The sequence below is a fragment of the Lynx rufus genome, unplaced genomic scaffold (genome assembly GCF_022079265.1).
Source record: "Lynx rufus isolate CCGP_SWC_20201006 ecotype Redwood Valley unplaced genomic scaffold, mLynRuf1.p SCAF_18, whole genome shotgun sequence".
In the NCBI taxonomy this organism is placed as follows: domain Eukaryota; kingdom Metazoa; phylum Chordata; class Mammalia; order Carnivora; family Felidae; genus Lynx; species Lynx rufus.
In genome coordinates this window covers 24,826,775-24,847,627 of record NW_025814832.1, presented here as the reverse complement: position 1 = coordinate 24,847,627, position 20,853 = coordinate 24,826,775, and the positions used below count along the sequence as shown (strand labels likewise).

The 20,853-nt window shown below is 36.7% G+C and overlaps 1 protein-coding gene across 2 annotated transcripts in view; it reads left to right on the top strand.

Moving 5' to 3' along the window:
- NPEPPS (aminopeptidase puromycin sensitive) overlaps positions 1-20,853 on the top strand; it is a 94,559-nt gene that overhangs the window by 56,281 nt on the left and 17,425 nt on the right. For both annotated transcript variants that reach the window (XM_047081145.1, XM_047081146.1), the window contains 11 exons: positions 5,986-6,107; positions 7,555-7,662; positions 9,137-9,337; positions 9,783-9,879; positions 9,991-10,024; positions 10,867-10,981; positions 13,014-13,178; positions 14,009-14,113; positions 14,529-14,589; positions 17,195-17,304; positions 19,374-19,437. In XM_047081145.1, coding sequence (XP_046937101.1) covers positions 5,986-6,107; positions 7,555-7,662; positions 9,137-9,337; positions 9,783-9,879; positions 9,991-10,024; positions 10,867-10,981; positions 13,014-13,178; positions 14,009-14,113; positions 14,529-14,589; positions 17,195-17,304; positions 19,374-19,437 — 1,182 coding nt within the window. The remainder of the gene's footprint in view (positions 1-5,985; positions 6,108-7,554; positions 7,663-9,136; positions 9,338-9,782; positions 9,880-9,990; positions 10,025-10,866; positions 10,982-13,013; positions 13,179-14,008; positions 14,114-14,528; positions 14,590-17,194; positions 17,305-19,373; positions 19,438-20,853) is intronic.

The following is a 20,853-nucleotide window of genomic DNA, read 5'->3' as shown; positions in this document are numbered from 1 at the left end:
AAATAAATGTTTTGCCATGAACATGTATTAAAAGATACTGAATAATATAACATAAAAATTGAGATTTCTCTTCCTCTGATCCCTTCCACTTCCATCATCTGGTGAATCCTTCAAGAAATATTTCATCTAGGGGCGCCTGGGTGGCTCAGTCAGTTAAGTGTCTGACTTCGGCTCAGGTCATGATCTCACAGTTTGTGGGTTCGAGCCCTGCGTCGGGCTCTGTGCTGACAGCTCAGAGCCTGGAGCCTGTTTCAGATTCTGTGTCTCCCTCTCTCTCTGCCCCTCCCCTGTTCACGCTCTGTCTCTGTCTCAAGAATAAACATTTTTTAAAAATTAAAAAAAAAAATAAATATTTCATCTATGTAGAAGTATATACATACATTTTCATCTACAAATGGGATGACAAATCTCAGTGGCTTACAGCAGAGAATTCTTGCTTACACACAGCCCTGAGGACTGCTGCAGCCTTCTTTCCACCTTTACCTAAGAGCTCCACTCAACTCACAACTCTTCTCTTTCTAGGACCTGTAGTAAGCAGCTTCTGCAACTCAGGGATGGGGACAGAAACCACAAAGATACATTTAACGCTTCTGCACGAATGGTGGTATACTTGATGTCCATTCTCATTTCACTGGTTGAAGCAAATAGCATGGCCAAGCCCAAAGTCACTGGGGCAACAATTACCAGATATTTGACTAAACTTCTATGAAAGAGTCAAAAACCAGACAATAATAGAAATATAGAAACTTGCTACAAGACAAAAATAAAGTCACAAAAAACCCCACAAAACAAATGAATATCCTTAGAGATATTGTTAATAGCACATTCATCAAATAAGAACAGGACAGAATGTTATCAAACAGAATTAGAGCAAGAAAACTTTGGAAATTATAATACAGTAGAAATAAAAAAACTTAGGGAGCCTGGATGGCTCATTCAGTTAAGCGTCTGCCTCTTGATTTCGGCTCAGGTCATGATCTCATGGTTCATGAGTTCAAGTCCTGTGTGGGGCTGGGCACTGACAGTGCAGAGCCTGCTTGGGATTCTCTCTCTCCCCCTCTCTCTCTGCCCCCTCTCGCGCACATGTTTGTGCCCTCTCTCTCAAAATAAATAAATAAAAACGTAAAACAAAAAAAGAAAGAAAAAACTCAATAGAAGTTTTGGAAAATGAAATAGAGGAATCTTACAAACGGGAAGAAGATTTGAGGACCAATCTATCAGAACCAACATCCATCTAGTAGAAGAGGGGACAGAGAAAATGAGAAGAGAAAATTATTAAAGACACAAACAAGAAAATTCCTTTGAACTGAGGGGATTGGAATCTTCATTTTGAAAAGGTACACCACCGAGAGGGACTAACTTAATAAATGTAAAAAATGCCGTATCATTGCAAATCTTAGAACTTCCAGGGATAAAAGTGAGGCTCTCAAAGAGTTTCTCCCCAAAGTCAGGGGGTTGGGAGGAAGGAGGGAATGCTAGCAGGTTACCTTCCAAGTTCAGGAATCAAAATAACAGTAGACTGGGGAGTGGGTAAAATGGGTGAAAAGGAGTGGGAGATACAGGCTTCCCTTTATAGAATAAGTTGGGGGGGATTAGAAGTACAGCATAAAAAACATAGTCAGTGGGATTGTAATAGCTTGTATGGTAATAGGTGGTAGCTACACTTGGATGAGCACTGCAAAGCTTATAGACTTGCCAAATCACTATGTTTTATACCTGAAACTAATGTAACATTGTGTGTCAACTATACTTGAATGAATGATATTTTGTTTTTAAAAAAGGGATAGTAGTAGACCATCAGGAACAATGGAAACTAGACCCTAATGAAGCCATTCCTTCAAAATTATGAATGAATATGATTCTCAACCTAGAATTAATTCTGTGCTTAGCCAAATTGTGAATTTAAAGAGGGTAAAATAAAGATATTTTCAGATTTGCATGGTCATAAAAAAAAATTAACTCTTTGTAAAAAATAAAGGAGTGGGAGATGTAATTTAGCTAAAACTTTACTTTCTACAGTAAAAAGAAAATAATATGTAAAATTGAAAAATGAAGAAATAGCTGTATAAGCAAGGTATTTAGAAATCACAGAGTTGGGGTCCCTGGCTGGCTCAGTCGGTTAAGCTTCTGACTCTTGATTTTTGCTCAGGTCATAATCTCCCATTTATGAGATAGAGTCCCGCATAGGGCTCTGCACTGACAGCTCTGAGCCTGCTTGGGATTGTCTCTCTCCCTGTCGCTCTCTCTCTCTGTCTCTCTCTCTCTCTTTCTCTCTCTCTCTCTCAAAATAAATAAACATTAAAAAATAATAATAAAGGGGCACCTGAATGGCTCAGTCGGTTGAGTGTCTGACTTCTGCTCAGTTTCATGATCTTGAGTCCTGCACTGGGCTTGCCGCGGTCAGCCTGTCAGCACAGAGCGTGCTTCAGATTCTCTGAAAAATCCCCTCCCACCCCTCCCCCATGCAAGCTCACTTGCCCTCTCTCTCTCTCTCTCTCTCTCAAATAATAAATAAAACATAAAAGTTTAAAAAATAATAAAAATAAAATTCATAGGATATATAGTGGAAATGAGTTTGCCATTCTAGTCCTTTCTAACTCAGCTCTACTCAAAAGCAACCAGTTTCCTATGTATCCTTTCAAAACTATTCCATAGTTTTGTAAACATGTCTGTATATACTGTTTAAGAACACAGACGTTAGGGGCACCTGGGTGGCTCAGTTGGTTGAATGTCCGACTTTTGGTTTCGGCTTGGGTCATGATTTCATGGTTTGTGGGTTTGAGCCCTGCATCCGGCTCTGTGCTGACAGGGTGAAGTCCTCTTGGGATTCTCCCTCTTTGCCCCTCCCTTGTTGGCTTTCTCTCTCTAAACAAACAAACCAACCTAAAAAAAAAAACCCATAAAGGTTAGCATGCCACACATCATATTCTGTACCCTTCTTTTCCCCTTAATTGTGTGTGTATTTGGAGAAATACCGGGTGATACTGATGATACTGACATTTTGAAGAGTGAAAAACAGGTTCACAGGAAATGGTGGCATGAAGGCAGAGACCTTTACTCTCTTTTTATACAAATTAATCTGTCTTTAATTTTTTAGCATTTAGTAGGCTCATTAAATTTTTATTGAAGTATTTCAAGGTCTACATGAGGTTTTATAGCAGTTCTATCCTAAGCAGGATAGCAAATAGAGTTTTTGGTAGAAGTTGCAATTTTTCTGTTGTTTAATTTATAAATGAATTTATTGTGTGTTTTAAAAGGTTTACCATTCCAAGCAGATAAGTATTGCATACACTGGATATTGAAATAAGGTGTCTAATGTGAGGAACAATGTAAATTTTGTACACAAACAGGTATAAAATTAGACAGTCTGGCAATCACTTCTTCAGTATGCTGTAAATTTGATAAGTTGACGTTTATTAAGAAGTCTTTTCTCTCCTGTTTTTGCCCTAAAATTCTATATTAGTGTAAGCATTTTGTAATTAGTATTGTATGTGACACTACTTAAATTTATTAATGATTTTTTAAAACTTTAACTTGTGTTTTGTTTGAATTTCAGGTAATAACCTTTTCCAATACTTTGTATTTTGTTTAGTATGCCACTTTTTTGGAAGTGGTCACTATCAGTATCTTGTTATGGTTTGATGGCCTTGGAGATTTAAAACCGAGTAAAAGTGTAAGCAGCCTTTCTTATTTAGTTATGAGTTTTGAATCCATTTGTATTCCAAATAGGAAAAGGCAAAAGTAGATTTTCCATGGAGTATGAATTACATAAAAGAAATTTTAACAGTTGACTTAGTGAAAACAGACTGGCAGTTTCCATTTATGGGAATTGCAACATAACATGGCATCATACAACTTCCCTTTAAAGGTAGTAGGTTTTTAGAATCTATTAGATATTCCTTATATAAACTTTATTAATGTGACTATATCTGCTTTTTTAAAGATTAGTGAATTCCTAAAGAAAACACATTTTATACTATAATTCTTTAGTATGTAATACTATATATACATATCATTTGGTATCACTCATTTAGAATTCTTTCACATTCTTTTATTGTGTTCTTATTTACTGTCCCAGTAATCTGTCATTCTCTTTAAGAAAGTATTCATTGTCCCCTTCAGACAGAATGTCTGATTTTTAAAAAATCAGAGTCACAAACATTTATTTAAATAAACTTCAGTTTTTTTCCCAGCATGATTATTTTAAGAATATGGCACTTTTGGGTGCCTCGCTGGCTCATCAGGAGAGCGTGCGACTCTTGATCTTGGGGTCATGAGTTCGGGCCCTGCGTTGCGTGTAGAGCTTACTTAAAAAAAATTAAAAAAAATAGAACATGGCACTTTGTTGAGTGATGACTTTGCCACAAAGGTCTGAAATTTTCACTTGAAATTACTTTCAGAATGAGTTTGAGGTACATAAGGAAATCAGTTTAATTACTTAATTGACATACTTAATAGACCACAGTGTTTTGTCCAGAAACAGTTTGCAGTTTGTCATTCACTTATTCTGTAGACTTGGACTCTTCGTGACTTTTGGACCTTTTTAAAAAAGTTGAATTTTGCAAGGTGAAGATTTGCCTTTAGAACATCCGAAAGCATATGTCAGAAAGATAAAGAGTCAAGAACATTGTAAACAATGTCAGTGGCATTGATTGCTCTGTGGCATTCCAAAATGACAGTTTAAAACATTAGGGTATAAAATGTTTTAGAATGATTGCCTAATTACTTTATAATCATACTATGTCTTTGATTTGTTAGATTCCCATGCTCTAGCTCTTGTTATAAATAGGCACTTTTAAAAGGATCGAGTAAAAGTCAACATTTTTCTGGTTGGTTTTTTGGGGGGGTTTGTAAAATGTAGAATGGGATTATTGTTTTGTCATGCATCTGAATTTCATAGATGACTATAGATAATAATTTTTCTGTTGTGAAAGAAAGTATATATACTCACAAAAACTCCCATTTTGTCTAATTTGGTTTGCCCTTATACAATAATAGAATATATATTCAAGTTGCATTTTTATTTGCATTTAGTAATTATTGATTAAATGTATTTCTTTTATCATTTCAAATGATTGAGGTGACTATAAGAGTTTTTATGCCCCTTTGCTAGCCAAATCATTGATCTTCCATATATAGTTCCTTACAAAAGTAGGGAATCAGTGTTCCATTTGGATTGAACAGATAAGATCTTATCTTACTGATAGAGTAATTGGCATGAATTCATCTAAATGGACCAGTTTATATGGCATAATTGGCAAAGGACATGAATTTTGGATTAAGCAGGCCTAAATTTTTATCTCATTCTTGCTGCTTACTAATCGTGTGACCTCAAGCAAGTTATTGAAGCCAGTTTCCTCATCTTAAAAAAATGGAGACTATACCAACTTTCAAGTTTCTAAATATTTTTAAAGCACCATGCACAGTAACATGTCATACATTTATTAACAAATGTTCATTTCCTCTTCTGTTTTTATCTTTATGTATTGGTGATTTGAGATGAAGTTAATACAGTTAAAGAACTTAAAAAAATTTTTTTTTAACATTTATTATTGAGAGACAGAGAGAGACAGAACATGATCATGGGAGGGGCAGAGAGAGGAGGAGACACAGAATCCAAAGCAAGTTCCAGGCTCTGAGCTGTCAGCACAGACCCGACGCAGGGCTCGAACTCAGAAACCGTGAGATCATGACCTGAGCCGAAGTCGGGCAGTCAACTGACTGAGCCACCCAGGCGCCCCAATACAGTTAAAGAACTTTATAAGCAGTCACCCTAAACATGATGTTAAGATTTACTTTAGGATTAGTCTGCCATTTCCTTTAGTAAATACTGTATTCTCTCCTTTGCTGGGAGAAGTGTTTGAGAAAGGAAAGAATGAGTTGAACATTGTAACAGGTCAACTAAGTTAGTGTCTTAAGGACATATTTTTAATAACTTGAACTAATATCTATATTAAAGTGGTTTTCATTCATTTTCAATCACAGGTACAGGAACCTTAAAGATAGATTTTGTTGGAGAGCTGAATGACAAAATGAAAGGCTTCTACAGAAGTAAATATACTACCCCTTCTGGAGAGGTGCGTTATGCTGCTGTCACACAGTTTGAGGTATGGTATTCTTCTCTAAAATATTACGATCTTGATGTATAAACATTCTGACAAAGTTCTGTTCTGTTATTTGCATGATTATTCTGTTCCCTTCATATTGGTTTATGTCTAATGTCTGTCCCTCAAATGAATTTTTGAGAGCTTTCATCACTTTGTCTTTTAGATATTTGAGAAACTGGTTTTTTTTTTTTTAGAAACTTTTAAATCTTATCCATGTTAATTCATTTAATTTCTTCTAGTATCAATTCATTTACCTACTGCTGCTGCTCCTAATCGAAAAGTTTTCTGTGCTACCATTTCTTTCCTTATACCCTATTTACTTTTCAAATAAGTAAGTAGAATGAATTCATCATTTACTTAACTTCTTTTAGAGTGCAGCCAGCCATCTAACATTTTCCTTGGAGAAACTTTTTTCCAAAAGTATGTGCTTCCTCTACTTCTGCATATTTTGTTCCTTCTTTTCAAGATACAGCATCTTGTCATCGGTTCTTTTTTTTTTTTTTTTACTTCATTCTGTTTTGTTCAAGTTTCTTTCAAAACTGAACCACTAAACGTTATTTTGCTTAACAAGTTTGCTCCCTTTTTTTTTTTTTTTTTTTTTTTTGAGAGAGAGAGAGATAGCGCAAGCGAGGGAGAGGGGCAGAGGGAGAGAGAGAAAGAATCTTAAGCGGGATACATGCTCAGTGTGGAACCCAACGTGGGGCTCATTCTCACAACCGTGAGATCATGACCTGAGCTGAAATCAAGAGTCACATGCTCAACTGACTGAGCCACCCAGATGCCTTTCTTAAAAAACAAATTAATTTGTTCTTTGTTTATTTTTAAAGGAAAAAATGAGGTCTCTTTAAGTAGGTCAAGTGGTGGCAGTTTTATGTGTAGTATATGGAAATGCCATTAAACGAATGACCTGTTTAGAACTGATGAGGGCATCTGTCTTTATTCCTGTTGCTGTCATTTCGGATGAAGAACAAAGCACATCGAAGATTCGGCGGGGGGGAGGTGTTAATAAATCCAGAGAGGCAACCTGTGTTCCCAGCTCTGAATCCTTACTGTGTACTTGTTGACTCTCCTATGCTCTGTGTTTTGTAACATTACTGCTGAAGCCATTTACATTGAATTTTTGAAATGTTGAAATGTTGAAATGTTTTGTTGAAAATATTCTAAAATAGTCTAATACTATAGACTGTTAAGACCTGTAGCAGACCTAATTCCTGGATTATTGTTTATTGTTTGTTTCTGTTTGTTTGGGGTTGCTGATGGGGCAGTGATAGTAAGCCTTATGTTCTCCTTGTAGTCACTGCCTAGCTTGTTGCCTGACACTGAGTAGAAAGTAAACATTTAAACAAGTGAAGGAATGGATGATAGAAATAAGACAATGGCAGTTACTTCATGAAATAGTTGGTTAGGTTAATTCAGTAATATTTAGATTTCATATTCTTTTCTTAAGGCTACGGATGCTCGGAGGGCTTTCCCTTGCTGGGATGAGCCTGCCATCAAAGCAACTTTTGATATCTCGTTGGTTGTTCCTAAAGACAGAGTAGCTTTATCAAATATGGTATGTATGTGTTTGTAAGTATATTTAAATTTTGAATAAGTGTTTAGAATATTTAGTTTGCTGGTTAGATGGAATAGCGTGAAACCACCTAGCACACAATGCTTGATACAGAATGGGAACATAAATGTTAGTTTTCTTATTTCCAGTAAGCCCTCTTTTTTAAAACTGCCTGATTTGGAATTTCCCTCCTCATGGAAGAAATTCCTTATAAACTTTAATTTGGAAAACTAAACAAGTGATGAGTTTAATAAATATTACCTGAAAAAAAATCTGGCTTTCTTTGTTAATAATGCCAAAAGATATAGCCATGTAATGAAGTGTGTATTTAGGTTATTGGTTGATTGTACTCTTGGAATATGCTCTTTTCACTGATGTCATTGATCTCTTTCATAAATAGAGTAGGCATTTACCACATGAAGTATATTGATTAAGACAGAGAGTACCCTATAGCCTATAATATGAATCTGGGGAACTTGGAAAAGCCTACTGTACCTGAAAATAACTGGCTTTTGCCTCCTTTATCGGTAGAGAGAATTCCATAGATAGAATGCCATTCTCTTCTCGAATATTCCTAAAAGGAGAATAATACATTAAACTGAGATATTCTTTTACCGTTTAGTATGAATGAAATTATCAGGTCTGTTCTTGAGTAAGTCTTCCTTGGAAGAAAGAATAGAGAGATCTTGAGGAAATGGAGAGCCTGAATAGGAAAAAGAGGGGTAACAAAAAAGAGAAATGAGGAACTCTGTAGGTAAAAGTGGAGATTCTTCCACAAATTTGCTTAGAACCAGCCTTGGTATAGAGAATGCGCTAAATTTAGAACTCTGTACCCTTTGAAATGTAGATTTCACAATTACACTTCATTAATAGTTATTTGCCCTCTATCCTTCTTTCACTTGAAAAGCATTGAGGTCTTACATCCCAGTGCCGGCATATAATAGGTATCCAGGAAAAGTTGCTGCTTTTCTCTCACAGATCCTTGGTAGTTTTAACACTTTAGCCCCCAACCTCTTAATGTATCCTTTAAAAAAAATTTTTTTTTAATGTTTATTTACCTTTGAGAGAGAGAGCGTGCGCGCTCCTGCGCAAGCAGGTGAGGGTCAGAGAGAGAGGGAGACACAGAATCTGAAGCAGGCTGCAGGCTCCAGGCTCTGAGCTGTCAGCCAGAGTCCAGCGTGGGGCTCAAACTCATGGACTGCGAGATCATGACCTGAGCCGAAGTCTGACACGCAACCGACTGAGCCCCCCAGGTGCTCCTATCCTTCTTAATGGGAGAGATTTTGACAGCATGAAAGCAATGGTTGAATTGGGATAGATAAGTAAGCAGTACTGGAAAGGGGGAGGGAGAGGCAGCACAGTTTATGGCTAGTATTTCCTCTAAGGTATTTAATGTAAGCCTGTTTAAATTTTCTACTTCTTTCTTTGTTTCTTTTTCTCTTTCTTTCTTTCTTTTCTTTTTTTTTTTTTTTTAAAGAATGTAATTGATCGGAAACCGTACCCTGATGATGAAAATGTAGTGGAAGTGAAGTTTGCCCGCACACCTGTCATGTCTACATATCTGGTGGCATTTGTTGTGGGTGAATATGACTTTGTAGAAACAAGGTCAAAAGATGGTGTGTGTGTCCGTGTTTACACCCCTGTTGGCAAAGCAGAGCAAGGAAAATTTGCGTTAGAGGTAAATGTACTTGAAGAGGATTGTTCCAACAGTCCATAACTCCAGGTTGGGGAATTTACATTTCTGATCAATTATTAGTACAATTATTTATAATTTAGTCTGAAATTTGTTGTGCTACGTTGATTTTATTTTTAATAGAATTTTGGAACTACCAACCTTGGTGTTATATTAACATTTTACAAGATAATGATTAAGAGAATATTAGAGTGGCATTTATTTATCCAGACAGTGGGTGGGAAAATAAGTAATATATTTTTCATACCAAGTTTTAAATGGCCAACCTTAACAAAGCTTGGGGCTAAGGTAGTCTTCGGAGGTAGGGCTCCCCAGGGTTGGTTTCTAGTAACTTGAGGTGCTTTGGCTTGCAACAGGATTCCTGTGTGGATTTCTATATGAACTACAATGAAATATTTATCAGGTGGTTCTTTTGTTTATACTTTTGTAGGTTGCTGCTAAAACCCTGCCTTTTTATAAGGACTACTTCAATGTTCCTTATCCTCTACCTAAAATTGATCTCATTGCTATTGCAGACTTTGCAGCTGGTAAAGTAAATTTCATTTTATTGCTGAATTGTAATAACTTTTTTGAATTTTGTGATTTTGAGGAAGAGTTATGTACATATATCAATAAATGTTTGTATTTATTTTATGAAGGTGCCATGGAGAACTGGGGCCTTGTTACTTATAGGTATGTTTATGATACATTCCCCTGCCTTGTCTTTTCAATCACTGATTTCGTAAGAGGTTCACACCTACTTGCAGTTGAGTAGCTTCTGCCTTATGATCTGCGGTAAATTCTCCTACCTCCCCCACTTCTGTGCACATTTCAGGAATGCACATGAACACCCTCTGGTGCTACTATCTGAGATTGTAAGATTTTAAAGTGAGCATCTGGCATTAGTAACATTTTTAGATCTATTTTTGGCTGAGTTTCTCATTTCGGTGCCTTCTCTTCCTCCCAGAAGTTTCATAGTTATTTTTCCAGCTTGAAGAACCTTCTCTGCTTTAATATTTTCTGGCCAGGTTTTTACATGTCTGTCACCACAATACAAACATGTGGGTTGTATAATTTTTAAAGCAGGGTCTGTAAACAAGTTTTTGCCCTGCCTGCTTCAATGAGTTAAGTTTTGGACAGCCTGTTCAGTGTTCTTTTCCGGACTGTGGAATGCATCTTCTCCCAATTTGCCAGTCCCCTTCTTTTAATGGAAGGACTGTCTTCTGTCTCTGTCTAGCACAATAGTCTAATCCCTCAGACTAAATTCTTTAAAAATTTCAGGCAGCTGTCCTATTTACAAACTGATGATTTAACTTGTGTCACACCTTTGATCTTCTGTTGTATGAATTCTGTTGGAATAGCTTTTAATCTTCCCAGAACTTTTTCTCCTTTGTATACTCGGAGGAAATGTTTTCTTGATATCTCTAAAGCCTAACTTGACCATCTTATTTAGTGGGGGGAGCTCCCCCACTTGTGCATGCCTGCTTTTATTGCAATACTTTTATTGTTTAAAAAAAATTTTTTTTTAAACACAGGGAGACTGCATTGCTTATCGATCCAAAAAACTCCTGTTCTTCATCACGCCAGTGGGTTGCTCTGGTTGTGGGACATGAACTCGCCCATCAATGGTTTGGAAATCTTGTTACTATGGTATTTAATATTTTTAAGTGCTCAAATATATTTGTCTTCATCCTGCTGTACATTATTTTGGCTACATAGTATTTCAAGTTTGACTGGAACACTGTGCTAAAAAATAAATGAATCATAGAAAATCTTTATTTTAGAAGGTCCACTTTGAAAAGTGTTTATCAGAATCTCAGTATTAACCAGGAGCACGTGGACAGTCTTTATTCAACACAAAACACTTCCTAAACTGTTGTAGGGTTTGCCTACAAATGGGAAGTCATACTAATTTGGGTGACAGGGGTTCCTTTTAGGTACAGAGATTCCGTGCAGTGAGATGCCAGCCTGACACTAGTTTCTTGGGAATATTTATTATGTAGTCCAGTAGCTGAAAAATAACCTGATAAATAACAACATGATCTTTGATTAGGCTGAAATGCTTTTAGGGGTCAGTTGTCTCATTGACTAAAATATTACATGGAAATTTAATAGAAACGGAAGCAAAGTAGGGAATAACTATAAAGTATATTAAAATTTCCAACTGTTCCATTGAGATTATTGTTTATTATAATGTTTACAGTGAATGATCTCTGTCCTTAAGTCTTGACCTTTCCCCTCTTACTCTAAGTAAGTGCTGTCTATGGCAGCCAACTATGTTAGAGCTTGGGAGCACAGGGTTTAATGAGTGAACTAGAAGTACCTCTGCAAAGAAAGAACTGGAAATTCTGGAGCCAGCCAAATTCCCTGATAGCATTTTAGGTTGCCAAAGAGCAGAACCTGACTTGGATGTTAGTTGAGTCCATATGTCACAGGAATAAGCAAGAAAGTACGGCATTTAACAACTATTACATGTCTGAGAGAGTTTTTAAAGAAAGCCAGCCCTTGAGATTAAACCATTTCCTTTTGCTTTGGATGTTTAAAATTTTACGTAGGAGTAAAAAAATTTTTTTGACATATAATTTCATGTGGAATTAAGTGTGCTAGTAAACTACCAGCAATACATTTTAGTGGGGGGATATGTGCACATTCTCATATTGCTTTTAAACAACTTTTTACTGGATTTGAGTAACTGTTCTAGTTATTAGATGTCAGTTGTTTCATTAAGTGAAATTTAAGGGCTTAATGATAGGTTGGTGAATAGCTAGCTCTGTACCAGCTTATCTTCGTGGGAGCTACTAGTTAAATAAGTGCACAGAGCACTTAGACAAATAGCCTTTCATCACCTAGTATTGAAAACATCTGATCTTTCCAGAATTTTAATGCCTTTTTGTTTTTCACCATTGCATTAGTCCTTTAGCATCTCTATCATGGATTCTTATATTGATTTCTTTTTTTAAGAGATTTAATCAGCTTTAATGAAACTTAGATTAAGATCTCTTTCTAAAAAGTTGGTTTTTTTTAAGTTGGTTTTATCTGTGACTCACTTATATTCCTTGTCCACTCTACTATTAATTCTTATTAACAGGTGAGAATTTTGTATTCCATAAATACTTAAAACAACATTCATTACTGAACTACTTACTGCCATGATATTTCTGTTCATTTTACCTAATATTTATATAAGCAGTACTGCTTTTCTGTTTATCTAGAAAGTTTAACTTGTCAGTTGACAGTAACTTTTCTCAGTCATTATAAAAATCCTTTCTAGTTTTCTGTGTTTGGTCCTGGTAGCTTTCTGGTTTATCAAACTAACTTTTACCTGACAATTTAGGCTCTTGCCTACATTTATCTGTTCTCTTCCCCTTTTCCATATAAGCACCCTCCCCCCCCCCACCTTTCTCCTTACATCTTTTCTACCTTTGGTAATAAAAAGTGACTTAGCTATGTTTTGAAATGTCCCTCAGGCATAATGCCAATATCACCAGTAGGCCTTTCTTAGCATCTCTTTTAAACACTTTTTTTGTTGTTCATACATGTGACTTACTAAATGTTTTTCACTGAATTTTGGTTTATTAAGTTGTAAGTTGTAGAGTATAGTGGAAGAGACATGTGACTTTTTCAAGTTAGTGGAATGAAAAGCATTTTGTTTTCCTTACACATTTCTTTCTTTTGTTTTTAGGAATGGTGGACTCATCTTTGGCTAAATGAAGGCTTTGCATCATGGATTGAATATCTGTGTGTAGACCACTGCTTCCCAGAGTATGATATCTGGACTCAGTTTGTTTCTGCTGATTACACCCGTGCCCAGGAACTTGACGCTCTAGATAACAGCCATCCTATTGAAGTGAGCCATACTTTTCAACCATCGGCCTTTCTCTCATATTTAATGAAATAAGTAATTTGTTATAGAGATACTTAGGACTCTGAAAAGAAAATTACATGAGCAGTTCACTTGTTTTTATAGCTTATATTTTTAGTCTTGAAAATCTCACAAGGTTAAGTTCTAATTATGTTTCTTTTTAAGGTAAGCAGTATAAAAATTTGATCTTTGTAGAAGTAAGTGCTATATACCCATAAACATTCACTAAGTACATTTTTATTGCATAGAATGGGAGAACCATGCCTATTGGGCAGTATGCATAAGGGAACATTTTGATTCCATTGTTTGTTTCAAAGAAAATTCTGAATGTTTTTTTTTTTTTATTGTTGTCATTATCTGTTTTTATGTATATTTTATTTCTCTTGACTTATTTCAGCTTAGTTTATATGAATTAATTTTGCTTCCAAAGAACTAGACTTACAGTCTACTTTGATGTATTTAACGAGGATCCTATATAATTGTAAGCCATTACAATTAGCTGCAAGAAATAAAATGTTTTTCATCTCTCCTTTCTTCCTTCTCCAGTCTTCCAGTAAATAGATCCGTAGTGATTTACCTCCCAGCAAAGCGGAGCCAGGACCCTCAGAGATGATGGGGATCATGTCATATATTCCACTTTATTTAGTATTAGTTACTACATGCTTTTTAAGGATCATCATTATGCATTTATCAGTGAGCTAAAGGCAGAAAAGTATCTTATGAGTTAGGAGGGTTTTCCTAGAAAGCTTTTTATGTAATTCAGTATTACTGGCTGTCTGCTTCCTGTTATAACCCTGAATCACACTGTCTGCCAGGTCAGTGTGGGACATCCTTCTGAAGTCGATGAGATATTTGACGCTATATCATATAGCAAAGGTGCATCTGTCATCCGAATGCTCCATGACTACATTGGGGATAAGGTAAAAAAGCAGTTTAAAAAAATCTTCCATTCTTTTATGGTGAAATCATAGAGTTTTGCATGGAAAAAAAATGTCTGCTTTCATTTAAATTAAGTTCCTAAGTAATTTTTCTAGATTCTAGAAGAATATACTCTGATCTGGCTTATACCTCCATTTCTTTTTATACTGACTCTCGTGGTCTCTTAGATGAATGATGTGTAAATGTGTTTGGGGGATGTGTGGGAGGCTGGTATAAAACTTAAAAGCAAAAGTAGAAGGCAAAGCGTATGCATTCTTAAATAAAAGGTAGTAGACATTCGAGGGATATGTGTTTTTCAGTAAATCTGACACTCAGGTAATTTGAGTACTAATATGCAAATACACTATAAATTCCAAGGTCTTAATCTCCTGGATTTTAAAAATTGTGTTTTCTCAGGACTTTAAGAAAGGAATGAACATGTATTTAACCAAGTTCCAACAAAAGAATGCTGCCACAGGTAATCTTTAATAGCTTGAGATAGGAGTGGAGAGAAGGTGTTGGCACTCAATCCAGAGTGGGACATTTAATTTTTCCTAAATGCTTAACATAGGAAATCAAGTTGACTTATCTGGTGCCATGTGTTAAGTCACGGATCAGCATGAATCAGGACCTTCCTTCCGGTGCCCTCTGGTAGTCTGCTCTCCATGGCTCGGTGTCCTGCCACTTCCAAGAGTCTGAAGAGTTCTGTTTGGCCATTAAAATTGCTGCAAATTAACCATTTTTAGGAGTAAACTTATGGAATAACAGAGTTTCAATGAAGTAAGGTTTAAGATTTTTAGTGTATAGTGGTCTGTGACTTATTGTGAATGGGAGTCCAAAGAAAGAATAAAGGTGTAAGTGTTGATTGAAAATGACAAAGAACCGGAGTTGGAGTTTTGAGTTCTTAGTGAACAAAAAGTTTAGAAAACAAGATTTATATAATGTCATTAGTATCTAATAGAATGACAAAAGTTCAGAGAGGCCTGGCCATGGGCTGTTCCTGAGGTTTATGACCTGTGAATTAAAAATACATACATCTATCTGCCTCTCTGTTGAGGACACGATGTAATCCTGACACTCTGCCCTTCTACCCACCCCCCCCCATTCCCCTGGCCATAAATGTCCATCTCAGTTTATGAAATAGAGAGGCATTCTGTTCCTTAAAGCAGAGCCAAAGAAGAATGTGCTCTTGCAAATTTTCTGAGTCTTTAGCATGCATATATACATAATACATGAGGAAAGAGCTTTCTGGTTCTTAAACTGTAATGTACATGCAGTAACCCAGAGCTGAAAATGTTTCTAATTCAGTAGATCTGGGGTGAGACCGGAGGATCTGCATTTCTAACAAGCTCCCAGGTGAAGCCAGTGCCACTAATCTTTAGGCCACACTTTGAAAAGCAACACCTACCATGTACCTTTTTTGGGTTTATGTTACTTCTAAAGACAGTTGGCAGTTCAAAGACACTGCAGTTACCATCCATGGTTTTTATCCTGTCTGTCCTCACTACCCTTTGCTTAATTCACGCCTTCACAATCTCTACTGAATTCCACAGCTGCCTACCAACTCACTACTTCTTGCCTGCCCCACTCTCTTCAGTTCTCCCTGTCACTCTGAGGCTAGCCAGGGTTATCTTTCTAAAGCAAATACTTGATTGCATCACCTACTGATTATTTCATCACCTACTGATTAAAAACATTTGAGATACTTCAGTCCCTTCACAGTATAGTCTGTTCTTTCTAAGCCATACATAGTCTTTTTTTTTTTAATTTTTATTTATTTTTGAGAGAGATACACACAGAATGTGAGCAGGGGAGGGGCAGAGAGAGAGGGAGACACAGAATCTGAAACAGGCTCCAGGCTCTGAGCTGTCAGCACAGAGCCCTATGTGGGGATTGGACCCATGAACCATGAGATCATAACCTGAGCCAAAGTCGGACGCTTAACTGACTGAGCCAACCAGGTGCCCCAAGCCACACATAGCCTTAGCTGGTCAGCCCTTGCCTACTGTTTCAGCCTCATTGCTGGATATGCCTTCTAGATTCAGCGCATTGAACATTTGCTATTAGTAATGTTTTGTGTCTTTCTTACACTTTTTCTTTATATATAAACCATTTATTTGTCCACCTGGAACGCCTTTTTCCCTTTGCCTAATGAACAACTCCTCTTCAAGATGCAGACCAGAAGCCAACTCTTGTGAAGCCTTTATTTTCCTTGAATTTTTTTTTAAAGTTTACATATGTATTTTGAGAGAGAGAGAGTGCGAGCAGGAGAGAGGGACAGAGAGAGGGGGAGAGAGAAAGAGAAACTCAAACAGGTGCCTCACTGTCAGCTCACAAACCTGTGAAATCATGCCCTGAGCCCAAATCAAGAGTCGGATGCTTATCCAACTGAGCCACCCAGGTGCCCCTTCTTTGGATTTTTCCTTAAGGGCTTTTCCTCTCTTCATGCCCCCATTATGGCGTGTATCTCCTTGTATTGCTGTTTTGCTTACCATGCCACCAGTGCCATTTGACCATATGAGTTTTACTTCAGCCTTAGAGCACTGAGTGTTTTTTAAACCTCTGTTAATTGAATGGATAGCATGGTTTTAGGTTTGTAGGTGATGCTTAGTGGTGATCTTGAATATGTTTGTTTCTGTTATCTTCTTGCTTGAACTTCCCTGTTTGTCTTTTCTTTACTATAATTTGTGATGGATTTTTTTTTTTTTTTTTAAGTAAACTCTAGGCTTAACATGGGGCTTGAACTCAAAAAACTGAGATCAAGAGTTGCACCCTCTATTGACTGAGCCAGCCAGGCACTCCTATAATTTGTGATTTTTTTTTTTGAATAATTTGTGATATTTTTTTTATTAAACTGGAACAATTAGGGGCATCTTAAACTATAAGACCGGTTTTTGTAATAGAGTTTATTTAATGGAGAGGCAAGTGGACATTAACTTGACCCCCCGTTTATCTCCCGAACCTGAAAGAACCAAAGAATTGGTTAGCAAGATAGCGTCAGGAGCTATATAAAATTTCTGGTTTGTTTCAGAAAATAAAAATGTAAACATTTTAGATTTTCATTGTTCATGTTTATCTTCTAGAGGACCTCTGGGAAAGTTTAGAAAATGCTAGTGGTAAACCTATCGCAGCGGTGATGAATACCTGGACCAAACAAATGGGATTTCCCCTCATTTATGTGGAAGCAGAACAGGTAACCTTATAAAAAGTCCTCCAGTTTGTCTGCTACTGTACTACATGGAATTCAGGTGGTGTTACCTCATTTGCTTTTCTGTACTTTAAGTATTCTAGGTAACATTTAAACTAGCCCTTGCATTGTTTTCTTGGTGATCTATTATCTGTATACTAAATGGTTTGCCTCCCCCTCCGCCATCATTAAAATCATACATACTTATAGTAGAAAACAAAATGTTGTCTACTCTTACTGTCCCCAAGGAAAACACTGTAAACTTGTTGATATAACTCATTTTTTTAAATTTACTTAAGTAATCTCTACACCCAACATGGGGCTTGCACTCATGATTTTGAGGTCACTAGTTGCATGCTCTTCCAACTGAACCAACCAGGTGCCCCTTGATAGAATTCTAAAATGACCAAGTCAGTTTATCCTAGGACTGCAAAGTTGATATAACATTAAAAAAAACTATCAGTATTTTGATTCATAAACACTACGCTAACAGAACATAGGTAGGAGAACCACATGATCACTTCAATAAGATGCAGGAAAAGCATTTGTGAAAATTCAACACCCATTTATAATATCATTCTTAAACATCAGCGCTTTTTAAAATATTTTATTCATTTTTTTTAAATGCTTATTTATTTTTTTTTTTTAATTTTTTTTTCAACGTTTTTATTTTATTTTTGGGACAGAGAGAGACAGAGCATGAACGGGCGAGGGGCAGAGAGAGAGGGAGACACAGAATCGGAAACAGGCTCCAGGCTCTGAGCCATCAGCCCAGAGCCCGACGCGGGGCTCGAACTCCCGGACCGCGAGATCGTGACCTGGCTGAAGTCGGACGCTTAACCGACTGCGCCACCCAGGCGCCCCAATGCTTATTTATTTTGAAAGAGAGCATGAGCGGGGGAGGGACAGAGGGAGAGAGAATCCCAAGCAAGCTCCATGCTCAGCACAGAGCCCAACCCAGGGCTCAATCTCACAACCATGAGATCATAACCAGAGCTGATACCAAGAGTCGGATGCTCAAGCAACTGAGCCACCCCGGCACCACTTAAGATTTATTTTTTAAGTAATCTCTACACCCGGTGTGGCACACGAACCCACAACCCCAAGACCAAGAGTCACATGCTGCACCATCTGAACCAGCCCGGTGCCCCTAAAATTAGTTTTAATGTTGGTTGGGTGGCAATGGGATTTTGATCAGAATTGCACTATTACTAGTTGAACTGTTACCTGAATTCAGAGAGTTGTACCTCAGAATGAGTTGTCTTCCCAGCAGGACTGAGCTACCCAGGCGCCCCCGGTCATTGCTTCTTTACTCAAATTTTTTAGCTTTTCAATTCTGTCTTGTGTAGTCAGTTTATCCATAAAGGTCATTGGCCTAATTTGACATTGAATTTGGGTGATACTAATCTGTTATATATTATGTTATTTAAAATGTTCTAGGACGTATTAACAAATGATAAGTAAAGCAAACGATTGCATATTTGCAAAGTTTTTTTTTTTTTTTTTAATATGCACTTCGGTTGTTTTAAATTGTTTTTGCAGTTTTCCTCCACCACTTTTTTTGTGCTTCATTGCAAAGCTTATCCTTTGAAACAAAATGTGTGCCTCTTTCATGTTTAGCAGTCACTCTAAACCTTTGAATTCTGAACGTTGAGTCCATGTGCTAATGTAAGGTTGCCACTTTTTAGAAGCTTAAGAGTCTAAAGACATAACCTCCCTCTATAAAGATTAAAATAACTGGCTGCAGTATTATTTATTGTTACGTATCCTTGTGAAAATGGTAACATTTTAAGGTTCTTGTCTGTATACATAACCCTTCTGAGGGGCCGTATTACATAGAACATGGCCTTTTATTTAGAGGCTTGTTATTTTGGGGCCTAAATGAGAAACAGCGCCTTTTCTCCCATTCTATACTATTGTCCTCTTCCTCACTGTTGCACTTTGTGTTCTCATGAGACATTTGGCTGTACTGGTTTCACCGTCTACTTTGTCACAGAAGTGTTGGCCCCTCCAAAAAGAAGGGGAAAAAAAAGTGTTGATACTACTATTAATAGCCTTTGTTTATGCTTTCTTAGGTAGAAGATGACAGATTATTGAGGTTGTCCCAAAGAAAGTTCTGTGCCAGTGGACCATATGCTGGTAAGCAAATGGCTGTAAGTGGGAGCTGATGAGTGAATGTGGACACCATTCCAGTAGTGTTCCAATTAACAGGAAGTAATTACATATTTTTTAATATTTTTGATAGGATTAAATAAAAACAAGGAAATGTAATAAAATACAAATGAAATCTAGGAAAGCAAAAGAGGAGATTCATGAGGTATTTGTGGTGTTTTGATATTCTTCAGTTTTTTGAAATTCCATGTCTCTGTATGTTATTGGAGGCTACAAGGAATGAAGAAGGATAGGAACACCCAAGAAGTGATGTCTCTATCCTTACAAGAATCTTGCTGCACATTTGTGTGGGTGGCTAATTCTTTGTCTTCTTTTTAATTCTTGGGCATACTAAGTAAGTAAACAAGTAAATAAAGCACAAAGATTATTTAGAGTTATTATGTACCATTTACTGTGCTAAAGCAGTATCACTGACCCTTATTTTATAGTTTCAGCAACCCTACTGGGTAGGTAGTATTATTTCCTTTCTACAAATGAAGGAGCTGAGGCATAGCTGGGTTAGTTAAATTGCCCAAGGTCGCCTACTTTTTAAGTAAAGCTGTCTGACAAGTCAGATGACAAGTTTATTATCCAAAATAAATCCGTAAGTGTCACAGTTTCTGTTTTCTGCCTCATACCCACAATCTGCATCATAGGACTGAGAGGTTTTGCAGTTTTTTTCAAATACTCTGTGACTGACCAGTATAGGCAGTATTAAAACCTGAAATGTCCCATTGTTAGGAAATTTTAATTTGTGGTTTAACCTGATAGCACAAAACTAGATAACTTAGTAAAATAGTTAAATGTAACTATAGTTAAATGTACTGGGCAATGGGCAAAGGACTCTCTTCTGTTTGGCATCTTAATTCAAAGTCTGTTTTTCTGTCGGATCCCTAAAAGACAGGTATGTTATCTGCCTTGCAAAAGCTTTGAGTTTTAGCTATGACTTTTTAGTGATGGAATCCGTCAGCTCTAGGGTATATCCTATGTAAGAAATTAAGTCAACCCTTCACTACGTATACTTGTTAAGAACTGCACCTTAGAATGTTTTTAAATGCTATATGAAGACTTTGACCTACTTGAAATTTCTTTTACAGTAAAATCATTACTGTCTCTGTTACTCTATAAAGGGAAATGATTAAATTAAAATCACTGTTTTAATTTAACACAAATTTTAATTAAGAAACACTAAATAAACTGTTCTCCTTTTCTCTTTTAGGCTATTGTGATTTTTGTTAATAAATTCTCTCTTCCTTTATACTAGTATTATTCAGGTTATGGAAGAGTTTATGTACCGTTGAAAATGAGCTATTGGCTTAACAGACTCAAGCTCATATGTAAGATACCAGTCCTCTCTCTCCACCTTACCTTCTATTTCTTCCAATGACAAATTATTTTTCAAGT